We start from the raw sequence: 14,840 nt of genomic DNA on the forward strand, positions 1-14,840 counted from the left end.
ACAATTGGTGGCTGACTAAATACTTTTTTGCCCCACTGTATAGTGTCTATTAGAGGGTCCTACTTTCAAATATGAGATTATCGTTGCCATAGAAAATACAAAAGGATGAGTGGATGCACCCAAAATTCAAAACTGGGCAGGGGCAGAGACTGATTTCTAAAACATTTAAATTATGATCATCCCCTATATATTTTTTTTATACTTTTCTAGATCCAATGCAATTTAGAAATGTTGGTAAGTGCAACAAAAAAAACTTAAAATATTTTTCAGTAATGACTGTAGCTTATTATAGCTAAAATGAATTAAAAAGAAGAAATTGTTTGAAATAGCATATCTGGATTTATGCAGGTCTGGCAGCTTGACAAGTAAGCCAATTGTGTACTATTAACAGATATTTCCAGTCATCAGTATAATGCATTAGAGATAATAGAATGTATAATTATTATTCACTTGCTATATCTGTATACGAGTGACTAAACCATGGGTTTCTAAATTGTACAATTTATCCCAGCTAAACAAGGTCAGAAAGCTTGCCTATAGAACTTCACAAATGAGGTATTAAAAACATTTCTGGGAAGAAGCACTAAATTGCTTAGAAACCCAGAAGTCACTGTTTACTCTTATTATCAGCAATAAGCACACTTGCCTCCAACAGAAATGAACATGTAATCCCAGAACTCACCGGTTCACATAGGGACTGTCGTTTCTTTTGTTTAATAAGTGTTTATTGAAAAAACTTTTCCAGAGCCGATCGTACAAACAATTAGCATATTGTAGCGAAGGTACATTATAAAAAGAAGAAAAGTACAAAGGTAGTGCTGTTGCCACCTAGCAAATTCCACTAAATATGACAAGCAATTAAAATAATGTGTACTTAACTACGTAATAGTGGTTAGGTAGTCATCTGCAAAGACATTGAGAAGAATTAGAAAGGAATGATGCATGCAGATTTTTTAGTCCACAAGTGCATAGCTTTACATTTTTTCAACATTAAACCCCATTGGCCACACAAATGCCCAATTAAACAGTGCATTGAGGTTGGCTTGTAAGAAGGAGAAATCCTATAAGGACGTTATTCCACGGCACAGCTTGGTGTCATCTGCAAAGATTGAATGGGGATTTTTAATCCCAGACCCTATATCGTTTATAAATATATTAAAAAGTAAGGGTCCCAACACTGAACCTTGGGGTACACCACTGACAACCCTAGATCATTCAGAGTATGAATCATTAACCACTACTCTCTGAATATGATCTTTTAGCCAAATTTTTTCCCATTTACATACGGATTTTCCCAATTTGTAGACTTTACCTTACACATTAGCCGTGTGTGGGGAACTGTGTCAAACACTTTTGCAAAATCCAAGTATACCACGTCCACCGGCACCCCTCTGTCCAAGGTTATGCTCACCTCCTCATAAACAGAAATCAGATTTGTTTGACAACTTCTGTCTTTCTGTCTTTTCCATGCTGTGTGTTGCTTAAAATATTTTTTTTTAGCAAAAACTCATCTATGTGGTCTTTTATTAAACTCTCCAGTATCTTCCCAACTATAGAAGTTAAACTAACAGGTCTGTAGTTACTTGGTAAAGTCTATAATTCCTTTTGTTTCTAATATAGGCACCACATTGGCCACCAATTCAGTGGTACTATGCCAGTCAAATGAAAAAGCACAATTCTTTTAGGACCCATAGGTGTATGCCATCTGGTTCAGGAGCTTTATTCACCTTTATTCTGTCTAAATATTTCTGGATCATATCAATTTTGAGGCATAGGGTTCATTTGGAGCTGTGTCAATATCATTCCCATTATGGACAAGAGCTCCCCCATGCTCCTTTGTATACACAGACCTGAAGAAGGTATTTAATAAAGTTTGCCTTCTCTTTGTCGACAGTAACCCACTCTAGATCATTTTGTAAAGGGCTCAGACCTGAACTTTTTACTATTAATATATTTTAAGAATTTTGGGGGGTTTGTCCTACTCTTTATGCAGCACTATGTTTTGGCAGTGGCACAGGCGACTTTCCATCTGCTGCTGGAACTAAATAGAGTTGGCCGGAGGGCTCCTTCTCCATTCAGGAGAAACCTTGTATTTTTTTATCAGTGAATACAAAGCTTCCTATGATTGACCAAGATGGAAATTGCAACATATTCTGCCCACCTCTCCGCCTTGGTCAATTAGAGGAAGCCCTGTATTCATTGATGAAAAAAGGGGTTCTCCTGAATGGGGGAGATGCTCTCAGGCTAATCCATTTAAGTTCTGGAAACAGATTGAACGTTGCCTGTACTGCTGAGGAACATAGTGGAGCTTACAGTATGTGGCTGTACCTGTTCCTCCCTCCTGCTTTCACCACTATAGCACCTGCCCCCCCCCCCCAAATAATGCTCAAAATAGTCCAAACTTTGTCCATTCTGGAAGAGGTACAATTTTGCTAGTGTCATGATAAATTAAATATGTTTCATTGAATCAGTAGGCTGCATCGATGTTGTTAGGCATTAAATTAAAATAGGAAAGAAAATGACCAGTAGATGACAACCTGTCTTTATACCTAAGACACATTTCCCAACAGCAAGCAGAAAATTGAATTGTTAGGCACAAAAAGAAAAAAAAACCCTTGAAAAAATAAGATCTCTTTCGCATTGTCTCCCAGGGTAGCAACTGTTATTCTCACATATTCACACACAAGCTGGATTGAAAATGTCAGCTTTTACTGCTATCTCACTTGCTCCTATCTCCAGAGAATATCACCTACAGCAGCTAGAAACCTGTACAGCTAAGGTACCTCTAATCACCTCAAAATACGCTACCAACCGAAGAGCCATTTTATCATTACACAGTTATCTGAATTTCATACAGATTTTCAAGCACTATGTAGAAAACAAATGCTTTCAGCAGACAATCATTTGTGTATGGGCAATTCTACCCTTAAACAAGTTATTTATACCATTAACAAATAATGTGGTTCCCATGCACAAAACATAAGATAAGCCACATCATATTTACATTTATGTAACATGCGTGCAGATGCAGGGAGGGACCGCGGCGTAACAGACAAGGCAGTAAAGGGATTTTTGATGTCCCAGAGAACGTCACTGGTGTTTCCTTTCATTTTTAAACCAGTACTTCTTAAAGTACAGTTTAAGGCTTCATGCACACTAGCATTTTTTTTTTTTTTTTAGCTCAAAAAACTCTGGTAATAGCATTTATGTAGTAGCGATCAGAAGTGTTTAGGAGTGTTTTAGTAGTGTTTAGCGTTTTTTTTCCTGCTGGAAAAACGCTCCAAAAAACAATATTTTTTTTTTTTGCTCCTAGCTCAAAAATTGTGAATAGCCTAAAAGCAGTGTGCATGGACACTTAAGATAGCACTATTTAGCTTCTAGGAGCCAAAAAAATGCTAACAGCTTCTAGGAGCTTAAAAAAAAAAATACTAGTGTGCATGAAGCCTCAGGCTGAGGTGGGGAAGGTTTAATACAGTTCATGGATTACATGTTTAGAAGCATCTCTACCTACCAATCAACATTATAAAAGGCCAAGTGGGACACAATGGGTTACCATGGGCGACACCAACACTATGCTATGCTTTTAACACTTCGTGCCTGCAATGTATAGTGTTAACAAAGTGATCACTACAAAGAACCAACTTCCCAGTGCGTCTCTTGTAGATTATATGCATTACCTTCTATTCTGTACTTTTAGTCTAGGTTCACACCTATGTGTTTTCTGTTGCATTTTGCAGAAACGCACAGCAGTCCATTTAACGTGATTTCCTATGGGACAGGTTCCCATCTCCACGTTTTCACCCGATGCGTTTTTTGGAAAGGGTCAGGGACTTTTTTTTTAAATGCAAAACGTTGCATTTTGGGTTCAATAGACTTTATTGGAGATGCTGCAGAAGTGCCAGTAGTGAGTTTTTAATGTGTTTTATTCTGCTCAGCAACAAGTTGGAAAAAAATGCAAAACGCGTCAAAAACACAGTGCGAAAAGCACTGCAGACACAGATCAAATGCAAACTGCATAGGTGTGAACCCAACCTTACGTTTTGTTTTTTTTTCTGAAACTTGAAATACAAGATGTTCATTGCATCTAAAAGGCAATGTACTGTTGTGTCCAGATTACTGAATTTTTCAAGATGTTCATTGCATCTAAAAGGTAATGTACTGTTGTGTCCAGATTACTGAATTTTTCACACAAATATTAAAACAAAACTGGTTAAGATCCAAATGTGTCCATAACAGTGAAGAACAGTACAGCAATATGCAGTTCCTATGATTAGACTTCACTTGCTCTTATTCCTACAAAGCTAAGCTGATGCCCACCCAGACCTCTAATGCTGACTGACAAGGGCTACTCTATGCCCAAATCTTAGAGTATGTAAGTTTTCATGCTAGTGTCCTTTGACTCTATGGTAGCACACTGCACAAAATTCACTGCAGGTGAATCTTCCAAGTACAAGTGTTTTATATGACAGTGACTTACTCACCAATAAATGTCTGAAGAAAGTCATGCCCACTGTTTTATAAATATGCCTCTGTCTCTTCTACGAAAAAAAGACTTTTACCTTCCTCATCACAATCACTGCACAGCTCAGTGTAAAATCCTTGCTTATGCCAAGATGAATTAACTCCTTTGTGTATATGCAAGAGCTATGTTATTCCATCCTGGCCAGTCAAGACGGTTGAAGAACCCAATGCCAGAAAAAGCCATCAAGAAGACACCAGTGCTGGTGAGGAAGCTTGCAGATGTTACATCACTGGAGCAGCAAAGAGTACAGGTCCACTCTGGAAACTTTGGGTGAGCCCTGTCACAACTACAATAGACTGAGAAGAGAAAAGAATCCAGGAATACAATTACTATAATACAGGTGCATATCAGCGTTAGGGTCCCAGGGAGCTTTAATGAAATCTCAGCCTATTCCAGTTACTGCTAAGCAATCTTGTCTGGAGTCAGCTTAGCCATACATGGTCTAGCCCAGTCTTTCTCAACCTTTTTGAGATAGAGGAATCCCCAAGATAACTTTCAAGTCTCAGGGAACCCCTGCTAAAAATGACTATATCTACAACTCATGATACATCAATGTGATGATCAGTGGGAAGAATGCTCCTTATACTTGTGGTTACAGGGAAGAATGACCCCCTTATAGATAGCTAAAAAGGCCAATGGTGTCAGTGGGAACTTATCTGAGAGGCAGAAATTGCTCATTACTCAAGGAACCCCTAGCAACCCTGATTGAGAAACCCTGGTCCAACCAGTATATTAACCATAACGTTACACAATTAGTTGACTATTTAATTGCGTGGAGACATGGTAAAGTGTTTTATCACACAAGTGCTACAGTGAAGCATTGGTACCAGGGGCAAAAGAGACAGGCAGATGGTTTTAGGCCTCGTTCACACTTAGGCTCCATGTACACTGGATATTTAGAAAACACTTCTGAACGATGGAAACTGACTGCTGGAAAACGTAGGTTAAAAAACATCTGTTTAGCCACGTTTGCATAACGCATTTAGAAGCATTTTTTTAAAGATAAGCACAGGAGAACCTCCCAAATACCCAGAATGCACTGAAAAGTGGTAAATTATTAACTATTACAGACTGTTTCAGAGAAATACAAAGAGCAGAAGCAGAGACAGCAGTATGTGTTGAGATAATTAGGTGTGAGTTGCTCATTAACATTTCTTTTGTTTCCAATGGTGGCAAGGTGTCTTCTGGAGTGAGTCATTAAGGTCACCTGGCAGGGGGTCTTCATGAGGAATTTGAGGTGTGAATGCGCATTAACATATCTTTTGTTTCAAAGGGTGGGAGAGGTCTGAGGTGTGAATTGGTCATTACAATGTGTGACAAGCTTGGTAGGAACATCCTGTGTTCAGTGTTTTGTCCATCTGAGCACCTAGAAAACTCTGTCCAGAATGCTCTGGACAGCATTGGGAACTGGAAGAGTTAAAAAAGATTTCAAACGCTTATAAAACGCAATTTGCCATGTTTACAAGCGTTTTGCGCTGCTAAAATTGACGTCTGAATGCAAGTTTTTTGCGTTTAAAAAAACGACTGTAAACTCAAATGCCTGTAAACAAAGATGTGTACATGGACATATAGGAAAACATTAGGGTGAATTCGGCGGCTGCTGAAAAAACCGCTGAACAGCTCCTAAACCTGAGTTTAGCAGCTGCAGTGTACATGAGCCCTTATGTGGAGAGCAGCGGGTTTCAGCATTAGTAAGACTTCAGTTCTGTATAAGGGTACACAGGAAACAATTCTTTTCTATGTGCCCTGTTCACACTTGAAAGCAGCCTATACACACACACATACATATATAGTATGTGTGTATGAGAAAATATATATATACACACACTGTATATATCTATATATACACTCACCGGCCACTTTAATTAGGTACACCTGTTCAATTGCTTGGTAACACAAATTGTTAATCAGCCAATCGCCTGGCAGCAACTCAATGCATTTAGGTGTGGTGAGGACAACTTGCTGAAGGTCAAACCAAGCATCAGAATGGAGACAAAAGGGGATTTAGGCGACTTTGAATGTGGCATGGTTGTTGGTGCCAGATGAGCTGGTCTGAGTATTTAAAAACTGCTGATCTATTGGGGTTTTCACACACAACTATCTCTAGGGTTTACAGAGAATTGTGCAAAAAAGAATATATCCAGCGAGCGGCAGTTGTGTGGATGAAAATAACCAATTGTTACAACCAAGGTATGCAGAATACCATCTCTGAACGCACAACACGCTGAACCTTGAAGCAGATGGGCTACAGCAGCAGAAGACCACACCGGGTGCCACTCTTGTCAGCTAAGGATAGGAAATGGAGGCTACAATTGGCACAGACTCACCAATACTGGATAATAGACTATTGCAAAAACGTTGCCTGGTCTGATGAGTCTCGATTTCCCTAGACATGGCTGTGCATTAAAATACCAGTAGATCAGCAGTTTTTGAAATACTCAGAGCTGCCTGTCTAGCACCAACTACCCTGCCATGTTCAAAGTCACCTAAATCCCCTTTGTTCCCCACATCTAGATGCCTAAATGCATTGAGTTGCTGCTATGTGATTGGCGGATTAGCAATTTGTATTACCAAGCAATTGAACAGGTGTACCCAATAAGGCGGCTGGTGAGTGTATGTATTTATTATATATTTATTTATTTGACAAGTGCAAAAAAAAAATACCCATTGATCATGTCAGAAAGGAAGAGCTGTTCTGCATCCTATGCATGCTTTCTGTGTTACACAAAGGAGGCCCCCAAGTTCTTATCACAGACTGCAGAACAATTGTGGAGATGAGAAGAGTTGGAGGGGATTCATGACTTTACAGGAAACCTCTGGGTAGGGCTGGAACCATTTCTTGCAGTTTCAGTTCAGAAAAAGGCAAGTGTTGTCAGTCCACTGCAGGACTTGAGAGCAGGGTGCATTTCCAGCACATTAGCAGGTAGTACTCTGTATTTGGAGGGTGCTTGAAAACACCTCAGGAAATGTGCATGTATTGCAGAGATGTACTGCATAAGCATTGGCGCCGACACCCATAGAACATGTTTTGGTGTCTGCATTTGCCCTGATTTGTGTGCAGGCAGCCTATTAAGGTGTAATGAAATAAATATAGTGAGCGCTTCCCAGTGTAGCAGCTGGCACCTCAAGGTAACCAAATAGAAACCCAAAAATACAAAACATATAGTAAAGTGCAGCGTTATTATTTATTTATTTATCGAGTTTATATAGCGCCAAAGGGTTTGCTCAGCGCTGTACAATAGAGGGGGACAATACATGAAACAGAACAGTAACATCAAACAGTACACAAGGGGTAAGAGGGCCCTACTCTTTCGAGCTTACAATCTAGGAGGGAGGGGGTAGAGGCACAGGAGGAAACGGCTGTGGGGGATGGAGTGGTAGGAGGAGGGAAGGGCAGCAGCTGTTAGGTGAGGGTGGGGTAGGCTTCCCTGAAGAGGTGGGTTTTCAGGGAGCGCCTGAAGGTGAGGAGGGAAGGTGACAGTCTGATGGATTGGGGTAGTGAGTTCCAGAGGATGGGGGAGGACCTGGAGAAATCTTGCAGTCGTGCGTGGGAGGAGGAGACCAGGGAGCAAGATAGAAGGAGGTCCTGTGAAGAGCGAAGGGTACGGGTAGGGTGGTACCTGGGAATCAGGTCGGTGAGGTAGTTAGGGGCAGTGTTGTGAATGGCCTTATAGGTCAGGGTGAGCAATTTGAATTTAATGCGTTGGGCAATGGGGAGCCAGTGGAGGGAGAGGCAGAGGGGGGTGGCAGAGGTGGAGCGGCTGGTGAGGTGGATGAGTCTGGCCGCTGAGTTCAGGATGGTCTGAAGCGGGGAGAGCCTGCACTGGGGTAGGCCGGTGAGGAGGGAGTTGCAGTAGTCCAGGCGTGAGATAATCAGGGAGTGTACAAGTAGTTTAGTGGTGTCTGGGGTAAGGAAGGAGCGTATCTTGGTTATTAAGGTGGATGCAGAGGCTGTGGCTGCATGGACACAGCAACATCTCAAAATTTGACAGAATAGCCATTGTTTAGATTGGTAAATGTAGTTCTCTGTGTGGCCAGTTTCTTAGATTTTAAAGTGATTAGTAGACAGGGAGTCACATTTTGTACAGCAGATGTGCTGGGGGAAAAAAAATGAATAAATGAACAATGTAGTCTACAGCTTCTGATGAATGTTGTGGTATGTATATCTGTGGAAGAACAGAAATTACAAAGTGGGACGTGTTGAGTGAGTTCTAGTGCAACCAACACTGCAAATAAAGCGGAACTTTTTTTTTTTTTTTTTTAAACAAAAACAGCTGTTGTAAAAATTGTCCCCTATATAAAGTTCTGTCCTCTGACAGATGAAACTCTTCTTCAGGGTGAATGGCTGTCATAGCCACTTCCTGTGAGCTTAGACAGTGATGGGTAGACCCTCTGGGGTGTCTCATCGCACTGATTTGGGCTCACAGCACTAATATGACTAAACAGTGCTCACATGGCACTATGATGGTGCCGTTCAGTGTAGCAGTAAGGGATTGCTTCCGCTGGATGAGAGGAGGAAGGACCTGGGCTCTTATGGGACCAGCAAAAAGACCTTTAGAGAAAACACAAAACACACACACACTTGTGACCAACAAACCATGCTTCTAACAAAAAGTAATTTTATTTATAACAAGTTAATTGCAGTGTGAGGAGGTAATTCATAATACACAGAGAGACACAAACAACTTTGTCACATGAAACTGCAATGCTTAGGGGCAAGGGTTGAGCTCCTTATTTCTTTCATGTGTAACAATAAATAACAGACTGTCCTGTAAAATGCTTTTTTTCCCCCCCTACATTCAGGAAATAGATTTCACAAGTGCTATCATGTGGTCTACACCACAGGCAACGTCCACCACTTCTCCAGGAACAGTTACCTACAGAGAAATAAAACAAAGCTCTAAAACTGTGCTAATTAGACGACTGCATTCTGAATTTGTTAAATGAAAACGCAAAGACTGAATAAAAATCATCAGTATCTAAATATAAACTCAATATTTACAAAAATGCATACAACAGTAACAGTTATACGGAATATAAAGAGCTGTATATGGAGTGCAGACTTGTTAGATTTGAGATCCTCAAGATGGGTATCTTTTTCTTAGCGATTTTGCCTGGGATGGTGGGTGGCCAGTAGATAATGGTCAGGTTTAGTTTTTTTTGTTTTGTTTTTTTAAGGACTAAGATCTACTTTAGGACATCGTCCACAGAAGTGGAATTGCATGGTATTCAAAGGACTGGTTTACTCAATCTTACGTAAAAGAATCGGGAGGAACATAGGAACAACCATTGTGTGGCACTGCAAAGCAGGTAACAACAGGGTCTACATATATAATGAGAATTACAAGAAAAGTAATGTTACAAGATCTTTACACATTATTTAAACTAATCCCTTTACCATAGTTGTAATAAAAAACATAAAAACATACTCTTACTTAACAGACCCTGCAGGTGTGTTTTACAATAAAACCATTTCTAAAAAACATAGATTTTGTCATTTACCTTATTCAGCACAGCAGTGCAAAGATCAATAGGAATGTGCAAAGTGTAGGAAGGCAAACTACTATAAAATGAAATCTGTAGGTTTATTTGGATTATTGCACTTTACATATCCTTGTTGCTTGCTTTGCCTCTTTAGGCTGTTTTTACACTACAGAGGTGCATTAACATATGCATGTTAACACTTTAGCATGCATACTAAAGCACCAAAAAAGTGCACCACAGAAAAGAGAAATGCATTACAGTGTGCTGCAACAAACAAGCACAGGTGAGTTGGGTGCCTTAAAGTGATTGTAAAGTTATAATTTTTTTTAAACAGACATGTCATACTTACCTTCTCTATGCAATGGTTTTGCACAAAGTGGCCCTGAATTTCTTCTCCTGGGGTCCCCTGTTGGTGCTCCAGGGTCATTGTTTTCTCCAAGAGCCCCCATAGGAAGCACCCGTGTGGGCTCAGGCCTGAGCCAGGCTGTGTGCGTCTATTGACACCGCCTCTGCTCCCTCCTCACAGGATCCGATTGACAGCAGCAGGAGACAATGGCTCCCACTGCTGCCTCCATGTCTTGTAAAGAGAGAAAGGGCAGTTCCAGATTAAGATCAGGGTCAGGTAAGTTATTGGGGGCGGGGTATGGGTGAGTGAGGGGTGGAGATGACCATCAAAGGTTTTTTACTTTAAAGTGGTTGTAAAGGCTCAAAGTCTTTTTTACCTTCATGCATTCTATGCACGAAGACAAAAAAAATAAACCTTCTGTGCGCAGCAGCCCCCCCAATACTTACCCAAGCCCAATCCAGCGTTGTGCACAAGAGCAGCGGCTCTCCAGGGTCTCTCCCTCCTCACTGGCTGAGACAGCTGTCACTCACAGCCAGTGAGCCAATGAGGAGAGAGCATGGGTGGTGGGGGGGTGCGGGGGGCGCTAGGCATGAGGATCAGGACTGCTCTGTGCAAAACCACTGCACAGAGCAGGTAAGTATGATGTGTCTGTATAAAAAACATATATATGCTTTAATATCACCACAGCGCACCAACGCATTGGGGTTGATTTACTAAAACTGGAGAGTGCAAAATCTGGTGCAGCGCTGCATAAACACCAATCAGCTTCTATTTTTTTTTTTTTTTGTCAAAGCTTAATTGAACAAGCTGACGTTAGAAACTGATTGGATAACACGTACAGCTGCACCAGATTTTGTACTCTCCAGTTTATTAAATCAACCCCACAGTGTTACTGCAGAGATACAGTGCGAATCTGGCCTTAAAAAGTAAGTTCAAATTTCAACACATCTATATGCAGCAGCTTTTGGAAAGCCTTTAGCATATAGAAAAAACATATCAGGGATGATTATTCAGATACCATAGAAAGCAGTTGAACAATCCAATATGTGACAAGTGCTTTTGGGTTAAAGCGCATGACCATCAAATGAGCTGATCATTACATCATCAACTTACTAATTTTCCTGCAGTAAAGTATCTGACTTCATCTGCATTTCAATTAAAATTTCTAATATTTTCTATGTGGTTGGCTTACATCTACTCTCTAAAGAAATTGAAGGTTTTTAAAGTGAAGCTATGTGGATGCATACACACTTACACCGGTGTCTTACTATGCATGCTGCAACACAAGTGTGCATAGGTGTGATTGGGCCTGTATGAAGAAAGGATAAAGACAAGTTCAGTAATCCACAGTAACCAATTACATTTCAGTTTACTGTGGATCATATCTGCTCACTGCTTGCTATGGATTTACGGATTGCATTACTACATAATGTGTCACATGTAAACGTGTGTAGTATTAAGGTGGTGCTGGACAATGAATCCCTAAGTGTTAGTAGCCAATATTAATCTATAAAGTAGAAATTACATATATTAAAGAGCATTACCTTTTTGCCCTATGTGATTTGTCTATTATTTTTATGGTACACAAAGACAAAAAAAAGGCAGCACAGTGGATAAATGGTTGGCACTTCGGCCTGGCAGTACTAGGGTCGCTGCTTCGAATCCCAACCCGGCACCACCTGCCTGGAGTTTGCATGTTCTCCCGGTGACTGCGTGGGTTTCCTCCGGGTATTCCGGTTTCCTCCCACACTCCATAGACATGCTGGTAGGTGATTTGACTGCTGTCTAAATTAGCCCTAGTATGTATGAATGTAAGTTAGGAACTTTAGATTGTACGCCCCTCGAGGGTTAGGGACTGATGTGAATGTACAATATATGTATGTAAAGTTCTGTGTAAATTGATGGCGCTATATAAGTACCTGAAATAAATAAATAAATGTTGTCCTAGATAGATTTGTATATATCCACAAAGTCTAGACTACAGTCTATTTTGCTCTTACCCGCCAGGGAAAATACTGATCTTCCATCCTTCCAGTACCTAAGCAACCTCTCAGGTTTTTACCCCAAACAAAAAGTTCTCCGATATCTGTACATAAATTGAAAATAAAATTGACCAGTATCAGACAAAAAACACTGAACTCATTTTAATTTTAGATTTAAAGAAAAAGACTATTTCAGTAGCTTACATCATTTGCAACAAGAGTACATAAAGTATATTGACAGATTAATATGATCAAAAAATAAAGTTTAGAAATTATCTGTATTTTTATTATTCAGATAAATGGCCATCTAACCCTTGCTTACCAAATCGGGGGGGGGGGGGGGGGAGGGGGGTGCTGAAATTCAGCCTAAAGTTCCCAGTGTGGGTCCATGGATATACACCAGTCAGCCACAACTTTATGATTGCACACCTAATACTGAGTAGGTACCCCTTTCACCACCAAAACAGCCCTGAATCATTGAGGCATTGGGCACCACTAGATCTCTGAGGGTATGCTGTGGTATCTGGCACCAAGCTTACACTAACAGATATTTTAAGTTGCAAGGTGGGGCCTCTATGGATCAGACTTGTTTTTCTACATCTGAAGAATTTGGAGACCATGTGAACACCTCAACCATGTTGTTGTGTTCCTTGAACCATTTTTGCAGTGTGGCAGGGAGTATTATTCTGCTGAAAGAGGCCACTGCCATCAGGGAATACTGTTTCCATGAAGGGGTGTACTTGGTCAGCAGCAATGTTTAGGTAGGTGGAACATGTCAAGTAACATCCACATGAATGGCAGGGTCTAGGGTTTCCCAGCAGAATATTACCCTAAACAATATACTGCCTCCACCTGCTTGCCTTCTTCCCATACTGCATACTTGAGCCATCTCTTCCCCAGGTAAGAGACGCACACGCACTTGGCCATCCACGTGATGTAAAAAAAAAAAAAAAAACCTAATTCATCAGACCAGGCCATTGGCTCTGTGGTCCAGTTCTGATGCTCACATGCCCATTGTAGGCAAGTATGGCTGTGGACACAGGTCAGCATGGGCACCCTGACCACTGTGTGGCTATGCAGTCCCTTACACCACAAACTGTGATGCCCAGCAACTTCAGGGGCAACAGGCTTACTTGCTGCCCAATATATTCCACTGACTTTCAGATGTCATTGTAATAAGATAATCAATGTTATTCACTTAACCAGTCAGTGGTCATATACAGTCAGGTCCATAAATATTGGGACATCGACACAATTCTAACATTTTTGGCTCTATACACCACCACAATGGATTTGAAATGAAACGAACAAGATGTGCTTTAACTGCAACTGTCAGCTTTAATTTGAGGGTATTTACATCCAAATCAGGTGAACGGTGTAGGAATTACAACAGTTTGCATATGTGCCTCTCACTTGTTAAGGGACCAAAAGTAATGGAACAGAATAATAATCATAAATCAAACTTTCACTTTTTAATACTTGATTGCAAATCCTTTGCAGTCAATTACAGCCTGAAGTCTGGAACACATAGACATCACGGGATGCTGGGTTTCATTCCTGGTGATGCTCTGCCAGGCCTCTACTGCAAATGTCTTCAGTCCCTGCTTGTTCTTGGGGCATTTTCCCTTCAGTTTTGTCTTCAGCAAGTGAAATGCATGCTCACTCGGATTCAGGTCAGGTGATTGACTTGGCCATTGCATAACATTCCACTTCTTTCCCTTAAAAAACTCTTTGGTTGCTTTTGCAGTATGCTTTGGATCATTGTCCATCTGCACTGTGAAGCGGCATCCAATGAGTTCTGAAGCATTTGGCTGAATATGAGCAGATAATATTGCCTGAAATACTTCAGAATTCATCCTGCTGCTTTTGTCAGCAGTCACATCATCAATAAATACAAGAGAACCAATTCCATTGGCAGCCATACATGCCCACGCCATGACACTACCACCACCATGCTTCACTGATGAGGTGGTATGCTTAGGATCATGAGCAGTTCCTTTCCTTCTCCATACTCTTCTCTTCCCATCACTCTGGTACAAGCTGATCTTGGTCTCATCTGTCCATAGGATGTTGTTCCAGAACTGTGAAGGCTTTTTTAGATGTCGTTTGGCAAACTCTAATCTGGCCTTCCTGTTTTTGAGGCTCACCAATGGTTTACATCTTGTGGTGAACCCTCTGTATTCACTCTGGTGAAGTCTTCTCTTGATTGTTGACTTTGACACACATACACCTACCTCCTGGGGAGTGTTCTTGATCTGGCCAACTGTTGTGAAGGGTGTTTTCTTCACCAGGGAAAGAATTCTTCTGTCATCCACCACAGTTGTTTTCCGTGGTCTTCTGGTGTTGCTGAGCTCAGCGGTTAGTTCCTTCTTTTTAAGAATGTTCCAAACACTTGTTTTGGCCACGCCTAATGTTTTTGCTATCTCTCTGATGGGTTTGTTGATGAGATCCAAACAGTGACAGCTCTTTGGATCTTATCTTGAGAGTTGACAGCAACAGATTCCAA

General features: G+C 40.9%; 1 protein-coding gene across 2 annotated transcripts in view; it reads right to left on the bottom strand.

Annotated features, from left to right (window-relative positions):
* Window positions 1-7,688: 7,688 nt before the first annotated feature.
* RCC1L (RCC1 like) overlaps window positions 7,689-14,840 on the bottom strand; it is a 34,480-nt gene continuing 27,328 nt past the window's right edge. For both annotated transcript variants that reach the window (XM_089655385.1, XM_089655386.1), the window contains 2 exons: window positions 12,353-12,438; window positions 7,689-9,399 (listed from right to left, as the gene is read on the bottom strand). In XM_089655385.1, the coding sequence (XP_089511511.1) occupies window positions 9,322-9,399; window positions 12,353-12,438 (164 nt within the window). In that variant the 3' untranslated portion in view covers window positions 7,689-9,321. The remainder of the gene's footprint in view (window positions 9,400-12,352; window positions 12,439-14,840) is intronic.

Source organism: Staurois parvus, unplaced genomic scaffold (genome assembly GCF_062004578.1).
Source record: "Staurois parvus isolate SC_StPar_1 unplaced genomic scaffold, SC_StPar_1.0 ptg000839l, whole genome shotgun sequence".
NCBI lineage: Eukaryota > Metazoa > Chordata > Amphibia > Anura > Ranidae > Staurois > Staurois parvus.